This window comes from Morus notabilis, unplaced genomic scaffold (genome assembly GCF_000414095.1).
Source record: "Morus notabilis unplaced genomic scaffold, ASM41409v2 Scaffold227, whole genome shotgun sequence".
NCBI classification, from domain to species: domain Eukaryota; kingdom Viridiplantae; phylum Streptophyta; class Magnoliopsida; order Rosales; family Moraceae; genus Morus; species Morus notabilis.
Genome location: NW_010360247.1, coordinates 570,960 through 589,458, shown reverse-complemented (window position 1 = coordinate 589,458; position 18,499 = coordinate 570,960). Strand labels below are relative to the sequence as shown.

At 32.7% G+C, this 18,499-nt stretch overlaps 1 protein-coding gene across 2 annotated transcripts; it reads right to left on the bottom strand.

Annotated features, from left to right (window-relative positions):
- Positions 1 to 394: 394 nt before the first annotated feature.
- On the bottom strand, positions 395 to 8,533 carry LOC21401775 (probable LRR receptor-like serine/threonine-protein kinase At1g06840). 2 transcript variants are annotated; one of them, XM_024164291.1, is made up of 21 exons: positions 8,206 to 8,533; positions 7,844 to 8,030; positions 7,237 to 7,387; positions 7,077 to 7,148; positions 6,836 to 6,907; positions 6,586 to 6,729; positions 6,374 to 6,445; positions 6,203 to 6,274; positions 5,775 to 5,849; positions 5,017 to 5,085; positions 4,794 to 4,862; positions 4,525 to 4,596; positions 4,320 to 4,406; positions 4,081 to 4,149; positions 3,070 to 3,578; positions 2,604 to 2,768; positions 2,233 to 2,516; positions 1,908 to 1,959; positions 1,489 to 1,742; positions 1,231 to 1,365; positions 395 to 1,100 (listed from the first exon to the last, which is right to left on the bottom strand). In XM_024164291.1, exons 2-21 carry the CDS (start codon positions 7,947 to 7,949, stop codon positions 753 to 755), a joined length of 2,877 nt encoding a protein of 958 aa, XP_024020059.1. In that variant the 5' UTR covers positions 7,950 to 8,030; positions 8,206 to 8,533; the 3' UTR covers positions 395 to 752. The 2 variants fall into 2 exon arrangements, with proteins under 2 accessions (XP_024020059.1, XP_024020060.1); XM_024164292.1 differs by having other exon boundaries at positions 1,489 to 1,739.
- Positions 8,534 to 18,499: the final 9,966 nt, after the last annotated feature.

Here is an 18,499-nt window from a genome sequence, read left to right as displayed (position 1 = left end):
ATGAAGAAAAAGTTGAAGAATAGAAGGTTTTACGATCTAATCCTTATGTTTGCTTTGAATATTTTTTTCTTTTCCTTTTTCAAGTAATTGCAGAGTTTTTCAAGGTGAAATAAAGTATGAATAAATTATGTACATTAGACATCTATACAAAAAAGTTCTAAAACTCACAAAGGGTCACATGGGGCCCACCCTTTGTATGGCACAACTCATATCTATATTGTCTGATCATTGTCAAATTAATCTTTCTTCTTTAATTTGATTATTTTGTTCTTATAGAAATGAAACTGATTTATAAGAACTTCCCTAGAAAATATAGCATAACCATGGTAGTCACATTAAATTTTATTTGGAACAAAAAATAAGTACCAAGTCCCTCCCTCTCTCTCTCTTTTGGCTCAAGGAATAGATGTTCAAGTTGTTATTTCGTTTTCACAACATTACAACTTACAAGACAAGGCTTGACCAAGCAAAGTAAAGCTGCACAACCAAAATTTGAAAGTGTTCCCTTCTCAACTAAACCGCAAAATTCCCATGGAAACATAGAATTGAGAATATTTGTTTCCCCACTAACCCAAATATCATTATCAGAAATCCCTTTGATTGTTCAGTAGTTTATACACTCAAATAATCCATTAATGTACTAATCTTAACTATCCTATCATATACACAAAAATTAATCCCGAAACATGTCAGGAACATATCAGTCAAACAAACAAGATCCTCCAGGGCACCACAATTTCCCAATATGTTTCTCATCTTGGTACAATGGTAGGAATGACTCCACTATCAAGGTTACTACCAGAGATATCTAAGGACAAATAAGGATTCTTTACTTCGGAAGATGAAGATGGAGGACTCACTTCCTTCCCAGCTTTTGCAGTGATCACTTCTTCAGTCAATTTGGTGTTGGATTCCGGCATCATGAGCCATAAGTTTTCGAGTTGTCGGACCACCTCTGCCATTGAAGGCCTTGAATCCGGGTCATCATGGCAACACTTGAGGGCCAATGACAAGAACTTCTCCACACAGTCAGAAGGATAAGATCCCATTCGCTCGTCGATGACCGAGAATATAGTACCGGATTGGAATGCAGAATTCACCTAAAAATGAAACAAATTCTTAGTTGGTGATGATTTGTGTGAAAGTTTGGTGCGGAAGAACTATGTTTGTGTTAGCTGCCTCATTTAATAGTAACAAATAGAGAGCTAAAAAAAGGTGACAAACTTTTACCTCCCGAACAAGGTTTTTCCCATGTGTAATGGGGTGCATCCCAGTTAAGAGCTCGAGAAACACAACGCCGAGGCTATAAACATCGCTCTTGTCGGTTAATTTATGAGTTAAGAAATATTCAGGATCTAGATAACCCTGCAAAATGATAGAAGCAATGTCAGCAGTCTATTAATGTTGGTGACCAAATTGGTGAAAGAAAGGAAAAACTACTTTTACACACAAAGGACTATGTTATTAGTATGATTTTAGAAGTCATACCGGCGTGCCCTTCACTACTGTGGATACGTGCGCAGGCACATTCCCTTCGATCTCGGGAACGGGGGCAAGTCGGGAAAGGCCAAAATCAGCAACCTTTGCAGTAAACTTAGAATCCAATAAAATGTTGGTGGCCTTGATATCTCTGTGGAATATAGGAGGGTTGGCTTCTGTATGCAGGTAAAGGATGCCCTTGGCTGATCCCAGGGCAATTCTCACTCTCAGAGAAAAACTCAGAGGTTCTTTGGACTTGGCTGCTACACCAGATATTACAATTATTTTGAAGTTTGTGAAAATGGTATGTATAATTGAGATTTTTTTTTTTCTGCAGTTAATATTCATTATGATGCAGTGTTCAAGACCCAGACAGAATCAGTGAAGAACAATATAGGGCATATTTGAAGGAAACTTGAGAGGTGTACCAGAAAGGTGATCCCTTAGAGTGCCATTGGACATAAATTCATAGACCAACATCTGCATAAAAGAAAAAGGTAATTCTTGAAACTTTTCCAGGCGAAATCACTGGCTTTGTGCATCAAAAGAAAGCGAGAAGAAAATGTGCCATGTTAAATATTGGGAGGAAATAGAAATCCCAGATTTTCAGAATTTGTTGTGATTAAAATATTTTTTCCCACTTCAGCTCTTGTTGTGATCTTCCAAAAGCCCTATTTTTGGAAGTGAGTGACCTCCAAAGAAAACTTGGTTGAACTAAAAATTGAAAAGAGAGGGTGGGTGGGGGGGAAGTACCTGTTCACCTTCTTCATCACAGAATCCAATCAAGGACACAAGATTCCTGTGATGTAAACGTGACAATAACTCTATCTCCGTCAAGAACTCCTTCTCACCCTGCAATGATCCCTCCTGCGCACGCTTTATGGCCACAACCTTGCCATCAGCAAGAATGCCTCTATAAACCTTTCCATAACCTCCTTGGCCAACCTGCGCTGAGCTGTCGAAGTCGTTTGTAGCCGAGGCCATTTCACTATAAGAGAAATCCTTGACACCATCAATCTTAAGGAAGGCCTTGGACACTGCATTAAAATCGTATAGGCTTGAACAAGGTGTAAGTAGAAATTAATTTCTTCTAGAAGTTCTTGAAGATAGCGGGTTGTACTCACTTTGACGCCTTTTCACAGTGGCTTGATAGTTCCTCTTCATGCGCATTCTCAAGATAAGAAGAGAAACAATTGCAGATAATGCAGTTGCACCAGCAATTCCCCCAACTATCGCCCCAACCAGTGCGCCTTTGCCTATACCGGACTCTCCCTTACTGGAAGAAAACACTGGGGACATTGAAGAAGTATTAACAAAAACAAATCAATGGCTGCGCTACACTCATCTCTTGATGATCATCAACTGGAAATTCACATTGCAGTTGTTCAGCTATGCCTTTAGCATTTCAATCACTATTTCAAATAAACAGCCATTGAGAATGCTCATGAATGAAGCATTTTCAGGTTTTTACGTGCAATGAAGCTATAGTGAGCAATGCAACTTAGCACAAAAGAATACCTTTCTATTTTAGCTATCACAAATACAAGCTCTGAAGAAAATTAAAAGAACGAAAAAGTTTCTGAGACAAACCATTCGCATAAGGGCCCAAAAGAGTGAACTTGATGAGCTCATAAGGTCCAAACAGTTCACTATCTGGAATGTTCCAACCCGTGAACAGGTTTGTGATTCTTCGAACCTCGCTCGTATTGAAGGTATGAGTGGAGTTTTCAACATACACAGGGAAGAGCTTCAAAGTCATTCTAAGCCTAGGTCCCTTTTCCCATGCAAATGTAACAATCTCCAGCTGATATTGATGTAAGACGAGACCAGAGCTGAGATACCCCTCAAATTCGCTTTTGTAAGGAACAAAATCAGAGAATCCAGGACTTTTTAGCCGGTAATCAACAATCAAAGGAATAGCACAGAAACAGTTAACAGGAGATGTCTCCGAAATTTCATAAGGGTATGGGCATAATGCTGTGGGACAGTTAGTAGTGGAGTTTGTCAACACCGTTCCATTATTTTCATCTTCATTTTCAGGTCTACAGAACTGGACTAGGCTGGTATTGTCGCTGTCGCATACTGGATTCCCGCGAAGCCTGAGCATTTATAAGCAAATCAATAATATAGCCAATTTGGAACTACTTTTTTTAAAAGCCAGTTTTTTGGCTTCTTGGGATCGGAAACAACTTTCAAAGGTAAATGAAACGGCAATAGAGCTTTGAAAAGTTAGAAGGTCTTCCAGGAGAAGCTAGACTCTCGTGCCAGGATGTTGCTTGGAGTTCAAATGATTTTTCTTTTTTTTTCCTTATTTGACAAAAAGAATTAAAGATCTCTTTGGTGTCTTAAAAATCTCTTCAAAATGTACAACTTTATGGTAATTTACAAAGTAGAGTTTTTGCTTCTTTTGTTCTGCTATATAAAAGTAGAAGTAAAATCTAGCTTAAAAAGACTGTCAAGATGATACAAACTAGAATAGAAACAGATTAGTAGTCTGAGTCTGAAAATGTTTCACTATGCATTTGAGGTCGTGTTTTGCATACACGAAAATACACTTTATACTCGATTCTGATAAAAAATAGGAGAAGGGCAGAAACGTACGAGACGGTGACATTTTGAGGGATATTCGTACTGCCTGTAATATCGGTAAGCCTATTGTTCTGAAAGTCCCTGCAATTTCAGAATTCAAACAGTTATTATCAATACAAGTTCAGTCAAACTTTACATACACAAGCTCTAATCAGTATAAGAAGATGCCCCTTGTGGAGTCATATGAAAATACAAATGAAAAGAGCTTTAATATTAGACACTTATCATGGTATTGTCACTTCAAGGCTTACAATTTCAGGCTTTCCGTCGAATTGAGAGTCCTATCCGTCCAAATATTGGATGAAACCGAGCCATTTAAGGAATTGTTTGCAACAGACCTGCCACAAGGAATAACTTCTAACATCACTTCATTACATATTTTCTATAGCCAGTAATAACACCACAGTCGATAACATTTGGTAAGCATGAGAAAAGAGAAGATTGAGAATTGCTCACAGTTTTTGGAGCTGAGGAAGTTCTGAAAAGCTGGAAGGAATACTTCCCGTAAGATTGTTGTTGGATAAATCGCTGCACATATTGACAGATAGTAAACATTACTGATATCAAAGAAATAATGTATTGAATTCTACAAAGAAAAAGACAGAGCGAGAGAGAGAGAGAGAGACTAAGAGAACGTGCAAAGTTTACTAGTATATGAGAAATTGAATATATATATATATATATATATAAAATTAGAAATGCAGATAGCAAATTAAGAGTCTTACATAGTTTTGATCTCATCAGAAAGCTTATCTGGAGGGATGGTTCCATTAAGCTGATTTGACTTGAGGTCTCTGAAATTTTTTATGCAAAATTAGGTAACATTAAAATAAAATAAAAATTAAAAAAAAATTGTGTGTCTAAATATGATTTAAATAACGACTAACAACTCCCTGCAATTACTATGATACAATTATTTGAAAGGAACGAACCGTTAGATGAACTTACAAATAACCCAATTTTGGTATCCTGCTCAAATCAGGAATTGGTCCTTGTAACCCACAGTTCCTCAAACTCCTACAGCAACAACCAAATTAGAAAAGATTAATTAAATAAAAAACAGAAGAAGAAAAATATTGCCTAAAGCATCTGACAGTCCTGTATTTCTAAAGATACTGATGATTTTCCATATTAAGAAATAAGCTCAAGTTATGCCACCCGGTTGGGTCAAGTCTATTACTCTCACTTCATCTATTGCATTTTATAGGATTTGTCCAATGAGAATGCAAACAATACCCAATATTGAAGGTGTGGACCTACATATCAACCTTATGCCGTGTTAGCACGCTGGTTTTTGTGATTAGCATAGAGAGAAATACATAAGAGTCTGAGAGGTGTGTAACTGTCTTATAATTTTCTTCTTTATAGTATTGAAATTATGCAGCGGCTAAAAGTAGATATAGCTCCTAGATAGAGGGTGAATCGCTATAAATCTTGTATGTGTTTTCTTGTCTTTCTTTTATGGTTTCACTCTCGGATTAGGATATGCTAAATCCGCAACAAACAACTCTCTTTTTTTGTGATCATATTATAATTGGACAATATAATTGTCACAATATCCTATTTTGAATATCAAATATAAGGAATCATAAGACATTCAGCCTAGCAACAAAAGCCGACATCAGATGTAGGATTTAAACAGATTATAACACTTTATCCTGGACCTTCTAGAACTAGTTAGAGACAGGATCCCAAAGAGAACTTACAACTTCAACAACTTAGACATATTGCCATAGGTCTCCGGAATAGTAGTCCCATCAAAGTGGTTATTATCAACTTGACTGCAAAAGAACACGATGAAAGACATTAGAAACTCAATACAAGATACCCTCTTTGACTTTGTCATATAAGGATAAAAACAAAAGAAAACTAATCGAAATTATAATTGAAGAAAAGAATTAGATGCATGTGAAGGATAATACATTTATTCATAGTTTAACATTTTTTTTTTTGACTCATTATATATGAAGATCTTTTGAACTTTTTGTTACTGAATTGTTCTCATTACAATCAGAAGCGAATAGTACGAAGCATAAAATGTAAAAGCCGGTGATCTATTATGTGCTTTTATAAGAAAACACAACACCAATTCAATTTAGTTAATAAATTGGCAAAAATAAGTCAGAGAACCTACAGAATAAGTAAGCTTGGAAGTTCGGAGAATTCTGGTGGAAGATACCCAGATAAGTTGTTGTTATCAAGTAGGCTGCAAAGAGCAAAGATACATTTAACAAAATATTGGAAGAACATGAAGAGAGAAGAAGAGGATTTAATACAGAAGAAAAGGAATCAATGTTAAACTTACAAGTGAACTAGTTCTGGTAACTTGGAGAGCTCAGATGGGATTTGCCCGCTAATGGAATTGTTGTTCATGTGGCTGCTCAGTAAGATAAAAGAAAATGTAATAAGATTTATAGGAGAAATAAAAAAGACTAATAAAAATTATCAAAAAAAAAAAAGACTAATAAGAATTAGTAGCGTCTTTCAATAAGTCAAAGTAAGAATTAGAACACGTACAAGTGCTTTACTTTGTCCAGGTTGGCAAATGATTTAGGTATTGGTCCTGATATCCGGTTCTCGTCAATTTGTATTCTGTCCAAGTTTGAAAGATTACCAAGCTCTTCAGGCAAGGAACCTGATAATTTATTTCCATTCAGAAGCCTGAAAAAAAAAAATAAATAAATAAATAAAAAATAAAAAGAAGTTCAAAACAATGTAAATATGAACTAAAACTTTTCCCCCAACAAGCTTTAGCAGTTTTACTTACAGGAGTTTCAAGGATGTAATGTTGCCTATCTCTTTTGGTATACTTCCAGTTAGATCATTCCACATGAAGTCCCTAGTGACAAAAATTCAGAGGGAAGAAGAAATTAAAACAAATTCTTCTGAGGGATAAATTTATTCTTATAATTGTCACCTTATTTTCAACAAATTCTTCTGAGGGATAAATTTATTCTTATAAATTGTCGCATTATTTTCAGCTTTTTAATATACTTGTTGTGCCTTACAATATTTCCATGTTAGATAAACGACCAAGCTGTGGTGATAGAGCTCCTGACAAGTTCATATTTAATAGTTGCCTGCAACAAGTTACAAGATAGAAGTTAAGTAACAAAAACCAAAACTTCATGAATCAGGTAAATTTGAAGTGAATGATGGAAACCATACAATTCCCGGACATGTAGATAACCATCATTAAGAGTTGAATTGAAGCATAAAACTCCCGTCCAATTCGCAGTACACGGATCGCCTTGATTCCAATTGCTCAGGTTCTTGTTGGGATCAATCAAACTCTTCTTAATTTCCCGCAATGCACTTACTGCATTTGAGCATAAATGGTAGGTATTAATCAGACTACATGAAAATGGTGATAAATTTACTTCACTTCTTAATCAATTCTGTAACTTGGAAGTTGGAAGCCAAAAACTCAGTGGTTTAAACACAAACGCCTACAAAAATAAGCATGCCTAAAGAACGTAGACCTTTTTTTTTTTTTTTTCCCCCCCCCCAAAACAAAAGAAGAGCAATGATACATATCATGAAAAAGTCTATTGTGAATATCATAGACGCAAATGTGCCCAAATTCTATAATTTCCCTAAAATTGAAATAATTGACTTGTATCAACTTTATTTACACCTAACAATATTTTCATGACAACTAATCATTTTCAATAAAGTGAGCCATTTAAACTAATCCCAATTCCAGACCACAAAAAAAGAATTACATAACACAAAAATAGAAACGAAAAGATTCAGCATTCTATTTCAAAATTACCTTCAACAGGGTCAGTAATGCCATTCTGCGCTCCAACATGTAGTAAAGAAAAACACAAGCACAGAACCAGAACGGACGAGTACACCCAAGATTTTGATTGATACATCCTTAGAAAGAAAAACCACTATAATTTCGATGTATTTCTTCAAACCCACACAGGAAATTATCACAGTATTCGGAGCTTCCCCTGATAACAGCAAAAAAAGTGACACAAAATTCAAAATTTTGAGAGCAGCTTAAAAGGAAAAAGAAAATGGAGAAAAAGCTTACTGTAAACAAACTGAAACTTTGAAAATAAGAAAGAAAATTGGTAAAGATGAACAGGCGAACTTTAACGTTGGATTTAGTAGTATGTGTCTGACCAGGTCGCCATACGAAAGGCTGCAGAGATTGGTGGTGGCGTTGCTGACGACGGATGATGATGGTGATTATTGGCCATTGTTATTTGGTTACTATATCGTGCGTTCTCATGCATTATAATAATTGAGATTTAATTAATTAATTAAAGGAAAAAAAAAGTAAAAAAGAGTATTCGTAGTGGGTTTGCCTTATTGACTTCCAGGGCGGGGTAGGTCGCAGTTGAGAGTTGAGCAAAGGGTTTTCTTTCTTTCTTTCTTTCTTTTTTTTTTTTTTTTTTTTTTTTTTTTTTTTTTTTTTTTTTCCTCTTGTTTGGAGGTTCAAAGCGGCAGCCATAATTTAAGACAAGAAACTGACGGTTGAGAGTACAGCCAACCAGACTACCTAATGCGCGGGAGAAGGTAGACTTCGGCTTTCCGAAATTTATGATAAAAATGTTTTTTCATTTATTAAAAAAATGATAAAATGCACGGTTTTGTGCAAAATGGTCATTTTCCAAAATTGTATTTTTGGTTGGTACGAGCCGATCTTAGGTAGGGGTGACAATTCATGTCACGTGTCGTGTTTTGATCATTTTTTTTAAATTTACAGTCAATCTGAACACGACCCGTGACACGAAATTTTTTAAAAACCACAACACGAACACGACACGACCACTTTACGAGTTAACACGACACGACCCGAAAATGACCCGTGATACGAAATTGACTCGTGAATCTGAAATTGACACGAAAATTGTATACTTTTATTTAATTTTTTACATATTAGAAATAATTTAAAATTCATAACACACTAAATTACAATAACATCCATTGAAATTAATCAAACAATAGTATAAGATTTTAAGTATAACTATCATGATATCACAAGTTCATAATAAAATTTAAAATATGAAATGAAAAAAATATGTATTTTTTTAGTTTTTTACGAGTTTCGTGTCGTGTTCGGGTTAGGCGGGTCCAACCCGAAATTGTCTCGTGTTTTTTGTGTCAATTTCAGGTCGACCCGATTCTAACCCGAACCTCTTTTTTCTCAACCCTAACCCGTAAAAGTTGTGTCATTTTTGAGTCGTGTTGTCGTGTCGTGACCTATATTGCCGGCCCTAGTCTTAGGGATGTGTTTCCATTCATATCCATCCATGTATATAATATAAAAAGGTTCTTTTACTATTTCATTTATTAACTCGTATCGTCTTTCTTTGAGACTCTCAATCCTTTCTAAGGTGTTGTTTGGTGTAAAAGTTTTAAATTTGAAATTATGATTCTGGTTAAGAAATAGTATTTGTTTGGTAAAAATAGTTCTAATTTGACTCATTTAGAATTATTGTTTGATTATGATGGTTTTGATTCAAGATTTAAACTCTGATGTGATGTTTTAAATCATGATCACCCCTGATTCTAAAACCACCCCCTTGATTTTGAGTGGTTCAAACTCCTGATTTTGGTTTTGATTTCATAACCATGATTTAGACTCAAAATCATGAATCATGATTGTAGTTTTAAAATCAAAATTAGAATCACTTTGGTTTGAATCCGTATACCAAACGATCCTTAGATGTTTTTCTCCCACCGGTTTCTATCCACCTACACTGCAGAACTTGGATTCTATAAATTTTAAGATTAATTACAAAATTCTCCCTGAATTACACCTCTTTAACATTTTGTCTCCCGATTCTTAAAACATAACATCTTGAAATGTTAACAAGAAAAGCCTCATTTGTTAGAGTTTTTAATGAAAATGGATATTTAATTTATTAATTTAAGGATATTTTACTAATTTTATGGTTTAAAATTTAATTTAAATTCTCACTCAAAAAAATTTAATTTACATTCAAGCTAATTCAAATTTTAACTTTTAATTATGAAATATCAATTATTAATTAAATGTAAGACAAAATATTTATGAATCTTTTTTTGTATAATTAAAAAATTTATGAAGTTTTTCTTTTTTTTTTAACATTTTTTTCACGTTAGAACTAAGCAAATGAAAAGTAATTTTTTTAAGGAACTATATGTTTGTTGGGTAAAGGATTTCTATGTCTATAATATACTTGAGATCAAATGTACTATATAAAATATACATGATGGGACAGGTTTGAGAATTTCATGATAGGATAGGAAGCCTCATATTTTTACATGACCTATTTCCAAGAGAAGAAAAAATAGTAATAAATTTAGTTGGGTCGGTCTCTTAGGGTTCGTTTGGGATAATGTGTGTTTGTATTTGTACTCATATTTTTAAGTAGTAGAAGAAGATAAACTTAAATTTAAACTTTTTAATTAGTATTTGAATAGTGATAGAAAAAGTGTTTTTATATATAAGAAGAGTTTTTAAACCTATTTGGGTAAACAAGTCAAATTCATTTATTGTTATAAAAGGGAATGTAATAAAAAGATGTAGATGTGATATTTAATTTGTTATTCACAAATAAAAGGTTTAAAATGTAAATAATTTTTTTTTCATATGTACTTTTTTCATAAACACTAAGGAAATAGCTTGTTAAAAAAGTATTTAAAAAATCAAAAGCACTTGAAAGTTGTTCATCCAAATCTAAACAAGTTTAAAAACGACTTTTAAATTAAATAAGCGTAAAATAATTTTTTTTAAGTCAATTTAAACGGCCCTTAGATACAGTAAAGGTCTCATTTTAGATGATGAATTTTGAAGTCAAGGACGATAATATAGCCTATTACTGCAAAAAGTTCTTAAGTTTTTTTTTTAATATTTTTATTAACTCGGAAGTAAAATAGACTGAAACATTACAATAATCAACAGTGATTTAAACCATCATACAGATAAATTGAATGACTATTTCAACGTTGAAAATTAATTATGCAATCAAGTTTAACATTTTAATAACCAAACTTTTAGTACATGCATATTTTTAATTTAAATCGTCAGGTTGGATAATGTTTAGTTTGCATAGTTTTCACGTTAAAATTACAGATAAATTGGCCGTTTGATGCTAAACGTAACTATATATATATATATATTAATCATGTACTCAACCCGTGATAAACACAATTTCTTACGTGTGCTTATCAAAAAAAAAATGATTAACACAATTTCTTTTATTCCAATGGAAAACAATATTGCTTTTTTTTCAAATTAACTTGATCAATCTTCTAATAGACATTTCTAGAAGTCTGGGAATCAAACTCAAAGTCTATATGTTACCAAGTCTATATATGATCTGTTCAAAACTTTTTTTTTTTTTGAACAAACTGTTCAAAACCCTGTATATCTGTAAAATAAAAATTAATTGTTTTTCATAAGAAAGACGTTCAATTTTTTTTTAAAAAAAAAAAACAAAAGTCAATAACTTTGAACAAAGTACAGTTGGGTGGCCAATTATTTTATTAAGGGATATTAGGATATTGTTAACAACATATTAAGTCCAGCAATTCAATTTTGAACGTGACTTGGTAATACGCGTGATTATGGCTTAATCTGATTACTGTTTTATAGAGTCCAAAAGTCATATATACATGGAATCGCATTCCCATTGATTAAAAATGATATACCGGTGATTAGCTAAGTTTCACACGTGATTAAGGAAAACAAACCAAATGGCATTTAAAGCGAGAATATTAATTTGATTTATCGTCATCCAATATATATACACATACACTGTTTGCTCAACTTTTATTAATTTGTTATTTTTTTTAACGGTTGAATTTCTTAATCATTAATCAAGTCCCTGGCCGGAACGTGGATATACAAAAGTTTAAGGCCCTGTTTATTTCGTTGATTCGAGTTTAGAATTCGAGTTGAGATGTGACTTTATGTGAGAGCTTTTTACTGTAGTAAAAAATTATATGTGATTGTTTGTGAGAGTTTTTTACTGTAGAAAAACTCAAATTCTAAACTCGAATCAGTGAAGTGAACGAGACTTACGATAATTATCAATAGGGTACAAAATTCAAATCATGACGTGACAATATTTTTGTGACTATAAAATAAAACTAGTTCAACTGATATTTTACTGGTGATCTTAAGAAACATATAACATTTTCAGATACATAATATGATCTATAGGTGAAAAATATCTATATAAGTAGCGTACTAACTCATGACTTGACCATATTTTTGTAACGCTAGCTCAACTGATATTTTGTTGGCGATTTTAAGAAACATATACATTTTGTGCATCTAAAACAAGCAACATGATGGTCAAGCACTTTTATATATTGGGTTTTTTGAATTCTAATTATAGGCTGTGCACAATTATTAATCTAACAATGGATAATTGGATACAGATTACACCACGAGGATTGGATTATGGACATACAACATAGAGTTAAAAACAAAAACAAAACAAAACAAAACAAAGGGAAAAAAAAAAACGCTTATTAGGATGGAGTATGTGTTTTTAAAAGTTACATTCGATCGCAATCGTATTAAATTAAAATAAATATATGTGTAAAATTAATAAAATTCTATACAAAGTTTACGGTTTAAAACAAAGTCTTGTTAAAATTTACTTACCATACCTTACCATGGGATTATATTGAAAAAAAAATGGAGGAAATAAAAATGTATTATGTAATGTTGGAAAAAACGACAAAAGCCTCCGTCAGGAAAAATGGACACGGAGATGTCACCACAAATGTCAACATGCTGGGCCCCTCACAACTTAATTGTAAACTTAGTAAGGATAGCGACAAATAATACTTAATATTCCATCCTTTCCAACTTTGGTTAAAATTTTTAGTGAATCTGGCACAATTGAGAGGTCTATATCTAACCAGGAAGTAGCCCATTCAAAGGAATTTGGATCACGTTGGAGATTGATTATTTTCTGAACCAATAAAATTTTGGTGAATGTGTCAAGAAAAAAATGAAGGTGCTCAAGACTTTATCAATAGCGTGCTAATCCAAGCAATAGGTACCTATAAACTCATCCTGTCATCAAATTAGAAGCAAATAGATTATTTATTGATGAATACTTGGAGAGTGGGTCCTCTTCATTGTGGATCAACTTGATCCTAACTTTGGATAGGCACAACTCCAAAGAAATATCCTTGATCGTAAACCAAAATATCCATGTCAAGGACGGAAAAAGGGAAGATGTGTTGGCTTCTTATTTATTTTAACCATCTAAAAATGCTCCTAGCATATGTCACACTTGCTTTTAATACTGAAACTTTTGAACTTCAAATGTCTCACCCCAAAATTTTTTTTTTTTTTTTTTTAAGTGAAAAATAGGACTACTCAAGAGTCGTACTTGTATTTTTACATTTTAATTCCTATAATTGGATTTTCCAATTTGAATCAGACGAGATGGGTCGGCCTAAATTCAAACTTTGTTAAAGATTTAGGTCTATAAAAAATTGTTAAACTTACCGTAAAAGTGTACGATTCTAGATTTTTACCTATTATTCTTGATTAATACATTTTGACTAATAGAATTATTTAACTAAAAAAGATATCAATCAAGAGTAAGGGTAAAAATCCAGACACATACACTCTATGGAGTATTTGTCTCCTTTTTCCAGAAGTCTAAAAGTGTCATGTTTATCAGGCCACTCGAATCGAGCTCCGCAACTCGAAATTAACAGCTCTACTTAAAATCAAAACTCATTCTTTTTTTTTTTAATAAAAAAGGAAATAAATTCTTTGACGGTTGCAGAAAACTCTATACATTAAGGCTTCATTTGGTAGGAGGGATAGAGAGGAGAAATGATGGAGAGGGTTGGAGGGATGGAGAATGTGAATGATAGAGATGATTAAAATAATTCTTTATGTCATTTAGTATGAGAGATAGAGAGTTGAAAAAATAAATTATAATTTTTTGTTTAATGACTATATTGTCTATTTTACTATTTGTTAATAATTACTTTTGAAGGATAAAAAAGTCATTTTCTTTTAATTTTTGGTGGATTGGTAATTGAAATGTAAGGATTCAAATGGTGAGCCCAGATGGGGGAGTCTCTCCCTCCATCTCTCATCTCCATCCTCTTCTCCTTCTTACTAAACAAGGGATCGCCCTCTTTTTTCACCCCATTTCCTCCCTTCATCTCTCACTCTCTCCTACCAAACATATCGACCCCATAACTTTTTTTGTCCCAGCTACCACTTCAATAAATAAATAAATATATATATATATAAACACTTGAATAATTTTCCATAACTTTAAATCAAGCATCAAGTCCTGTATATGTTTATTTTCATAAAAAGAAAAAGAGTCCGGTATATGTTTATCACTTTAAATCAAGCATGAGGTCCTGTTTACATTCCCACTCAGTCATGTTTAACATTTTCCAATGTATAAAATGCTCAATGGGCCTTCCATGCTTCGTAGCCTATTAAAACCGAAGGCCTATTTCACAAGGAAAAAGACTTGACAAAGAAACCAACCCCACCAACGTTTTCACAAGAAAGGTACGTTTGATTCTAGTCCACATATTGGTTACGACTACGCATTACCAAGACATGACCCACATTTCTTGGTTTTATTGCCACCCACAACTTGCATTCAAGCTTTCTTCATGTTAAGGCCCAAAACCATAATCGACATCAACCAAAAAATGCTAAAACCTTGTGCCCTTACTCTATTTCCATCCCTCGTGGCTTTGTCCTTGTAATTTCACTTTTCCTGTGCATCCTTGTACTAAAAGGGAACTAAATAGTAAATACCCTTTATCCCTTTAGCAGGCAAAAAAACAAAAACCTTTTATCCGTTTTATTTTTGCTTATCTGAACCGGAAAATGGTTCTCAATCACACGCTCACATAACTTTCTTTCTTGTTCATTTCCAATGCTACAAAACACATATGAAAATGATCCTTCTACAATGATCGCTAGATTCGCTCTCATGAATAAAAATATGCATATCTTCTTACCTAACTTGTTTGTTGAAATAAAGTTATAAGTTTGTCCCTGCAGCAAAAGAAGGAGAAGAAAAATAAACTATACCCTGTTTAGAATTGATCCCATTTTTATTTTTTATGTTTTTCAAAAAAGAAAAAATAAACACGTTTTTAAAACGGCGTTTGGTGTAATAAAGACAAAAAATGAAAATGAAAACGATTTTTTTGGTTCAGTGTACAATGAGAGAGAAATGAAAAACGACTTTTACTCACTTTTTTATTTTTTATTTTCGTTTTCTCCTATCTCGAGCAGAAAGAGAGAAATAGAGACATTAATGAGTTTTTTTACACTAAAAATAATCTCTTGATAAAATTACCAAACGCATTTTTAAAAGTGATTTCTGTCTGAGATTGGAAACATTTTCATTTTCATTTTCATACTAAAATCATTTTGGAACAAATTTCAAACGCGCCCTAAGAATCTGTTTCTCAACTAGATTCAAAATATGGCGATTTAAACTTTTATGGGTTGAATGGAAAGTTTGAAATTTACAATTTGAACTTTTGGTTCAAAACATCAAAAATAAAAGGGGTTTAAACTCAGAATATTAGCCTTTTTGATTCAAACATCAAATTAGTGTTTTGAATTGAGTCTCAAAAAGTTTTAGGGTATGTTTGGTATACAGGTTCTTCGTGGATTTAAATATATGGTTTTAATTATGCTACAATATTTTTCTCTTACAACAAATTTAAAATTTAAAAGTCATAATAAAAACTATTGGTTTGTATCATGTTTGAACTTTGAATCTATATACCAAATGGGCCCTTACTAAACACAAGTTTAAACCACTCAAACCTATTTACTAAATGACACCTAAATCATTTACCTTTTGGTAATTATATAGATGAAGTTGGGAGATTTTTTATGGTAAGTTTGAAAAAATGAACTATTGCTAGGTCTCTATTTTTCAACTTTAAATTTGCACTAAAAATTATTTGTTCTTTAGACTTTTTTATTCTAGTGTAATTTTGATTATATCCAACGTTCAAAAATGTGCAACACTAAATATCGGCCCTACTGTACAAGGACTCATGAAATAATTAAAAAATTATACTTATTTACATTGATTTTTCTCAAACAACAAAAATATACATGAATATCGAATACAATCACAATTTAGAAACAAGAGGATTATGCCATGGTCCCATGGACGAATCTTGTTTACAATCATAACTTACATAACCATCCAACAAAAACAGGTTAGCCTTTAAAAACAAGAGGATTATATACTAAAGCACACAAAAAAAGACTACAATACAATCACGTCTATATGAATATTGAAAAAAGTAACACGATTAAACAAATTTGACGAAAATTTAACCATCAAAATTGTGCTCATTATTTGTTTTCCACACTCTTATCATTAAAATCTCCATGAAAATAGTGATGGGGCTGAAAAAAATAAATTATGGAACCTGAATATTAATGTAAACAAGCAAATATCTTGTATTATCCAATTATATAAAAGAGAAAAAATATTCATTATATAACCATTAATTTGAGGGATAAGGAGGAAAATAGTAAAGTGGTTAGTAAATAATATCATATTTTTTAAAAATAATAAATTTTAGCATAATTTCATATTTTTAAGTTTTAAACATTATTACAAACTCAAAAATACCCTTAAATTTATTTTTCCACTTCACTTCTCCTCCTAAACATCTATTTTTAAAAAGCAGTAAATTATAACATATTTTTAAAAATAAGTAAATTATAGTCAAGGACTCAAGTCCATTATGGCTGGGACCGGCGGCCGGAGATCATTTTTTGATGACTTGTGACCATTTTTTGACGACCAGTAACCCTTGTCTGGTGATTGTTTTTCAGCGACAGTTTAATACTGTATTTACTGATAAATACCTTATTTACCAGTTAACACTGTATTTACTAATTAATACCGTATTTACCCAAAAAGTCGACCACTGACTCCGACGGCCGTTTAACACTGTATTTACAAGTAAATATCGTATTTATCAATAAATACTGTATTTACTAATAAATATCATATGTACTTGAAAATCCGGCCACCAATTTCGATGTCCGTTAACACTGTATTTACCAGTAAATATGATATCATATTTACTAGTAAATGTCATATTTATCTGAAAATTCAGGCACCGATTCCGGTGACCATTTAACACTGTATTTACTAGTAAATACCGTATTTAAGAGGAAATATCATATTTATCTGAAAATTTGACCACTGACCTCGGCGACCGTTTAACACTGTATTTACCGGTAAATATCGTATTTACTCGTAAATGACATATTTATCTTAAAATCTGGCCGCCGACAGGTAAATACTGTATTTACTAGTAAATATCGTATTTACTATTACATATCATATTTATCTGAAAATCTAAAAAATCGAGCCGCCAGCATCGACGACTAGTAAATACCGTAATTACCAGTAAATGTCATATTTATCTGAAAATTCAGTCCTAGCTGGAGCTAAATACGTATTTAGCAGTAATATCGTATTTACTAGTAAATACCATATTTATCTGAACATCTGACTGTCGGCTCCCGCGACCAATAAATACAGTATTTATCAATAAATATAATTTTTACGTATAAATATCGTATTTATTCATAAATACTATATTTATATGAAAATTCGACCGTCAATGCTAGTAACCCATAAATATCGTATTTACCGATAAATATTATATTTACCTGTAAATATCGTAATTAGTAAGAAATGTGGCCACCAGAGCCGGCGACCTGTAAATATTGTATTTACCAATTATTTACTGGTAAATACAATATTTACTAAAATTTTCTATCCTTTGTGTTAAAATTAACATAAAAATTCTAGAAATATAAAACTAAAAAATAACAAATAATTCATTTCTTTATAAAACTTCTTCTAAAATTATTTTAATTACAAAATCAACCCCAAATTAAAAGCATTATCCTAACAATAAAATCATCCCCATATTCTTTCTAGCTGCTCGACCCTACCACCCAGACGCTGCCGGCCACACCACGTCTTCACGAAAAAAAGCCCCTCCATATCAAACAAAATAGTGTGACGGCAGACTAGCAAACAAACAAACCCAGAGAGAAAAAAAAGAAAGAAAATCAAGAGGTGGTCATTTCAATCTGTGGAGTGACCAACACTGAAAAAAGAGAAGCTAAGCTTCGTTCACGAGCATCGACGAGATTCGATGGGGAGGAACCGAGATCTGGAGCGCGTCCGACTAGATTAGAGATATCGTTACGCCATTGGAGAAATCGTCATGCTAACTGTCGTGATATTCTCTCAAAGAGTTGTGCACTTTGGCCACGAGGAGAGAGAGTCGGAGAGAGAATGATGTATGACGACGACGTTGCACAGTGAACTAGAAACACAGAACTCTAGTTGGACGTCAGATTTGGGCGGCGATGAGAAAAGCGAGAGAGAGAGAAAGAGAAAAGGAGGAG

What these genes read in the sequence shown, in the direction of transcription:
- LOC21401775 (XM_024164291.1), bottom strand. Translation starts at nt 7,949, where the DNA reads ATGTATCAATCAAAATCTTGGGTGTACTCGTCCGTTCTGGTTCTGTGC. An exon ending in CTGGACAAAGTAAAGCACTT is followed by an intron (nt 6,446 to 6,585) that starts GTACGTGTTCTA and finishes CTTACTGAGCAG; the next exon opens with CCACATGAACAACAATTCCA. An exon ending in ATACCAAAATTGGGTTATTT is followed by an intron (nt 4,863 to 5,016) that starts GTAAGTTCATCT and finishes AAAAAATTTCAG; the next exon opens with AGACCTCAAGTCAAATCAGC.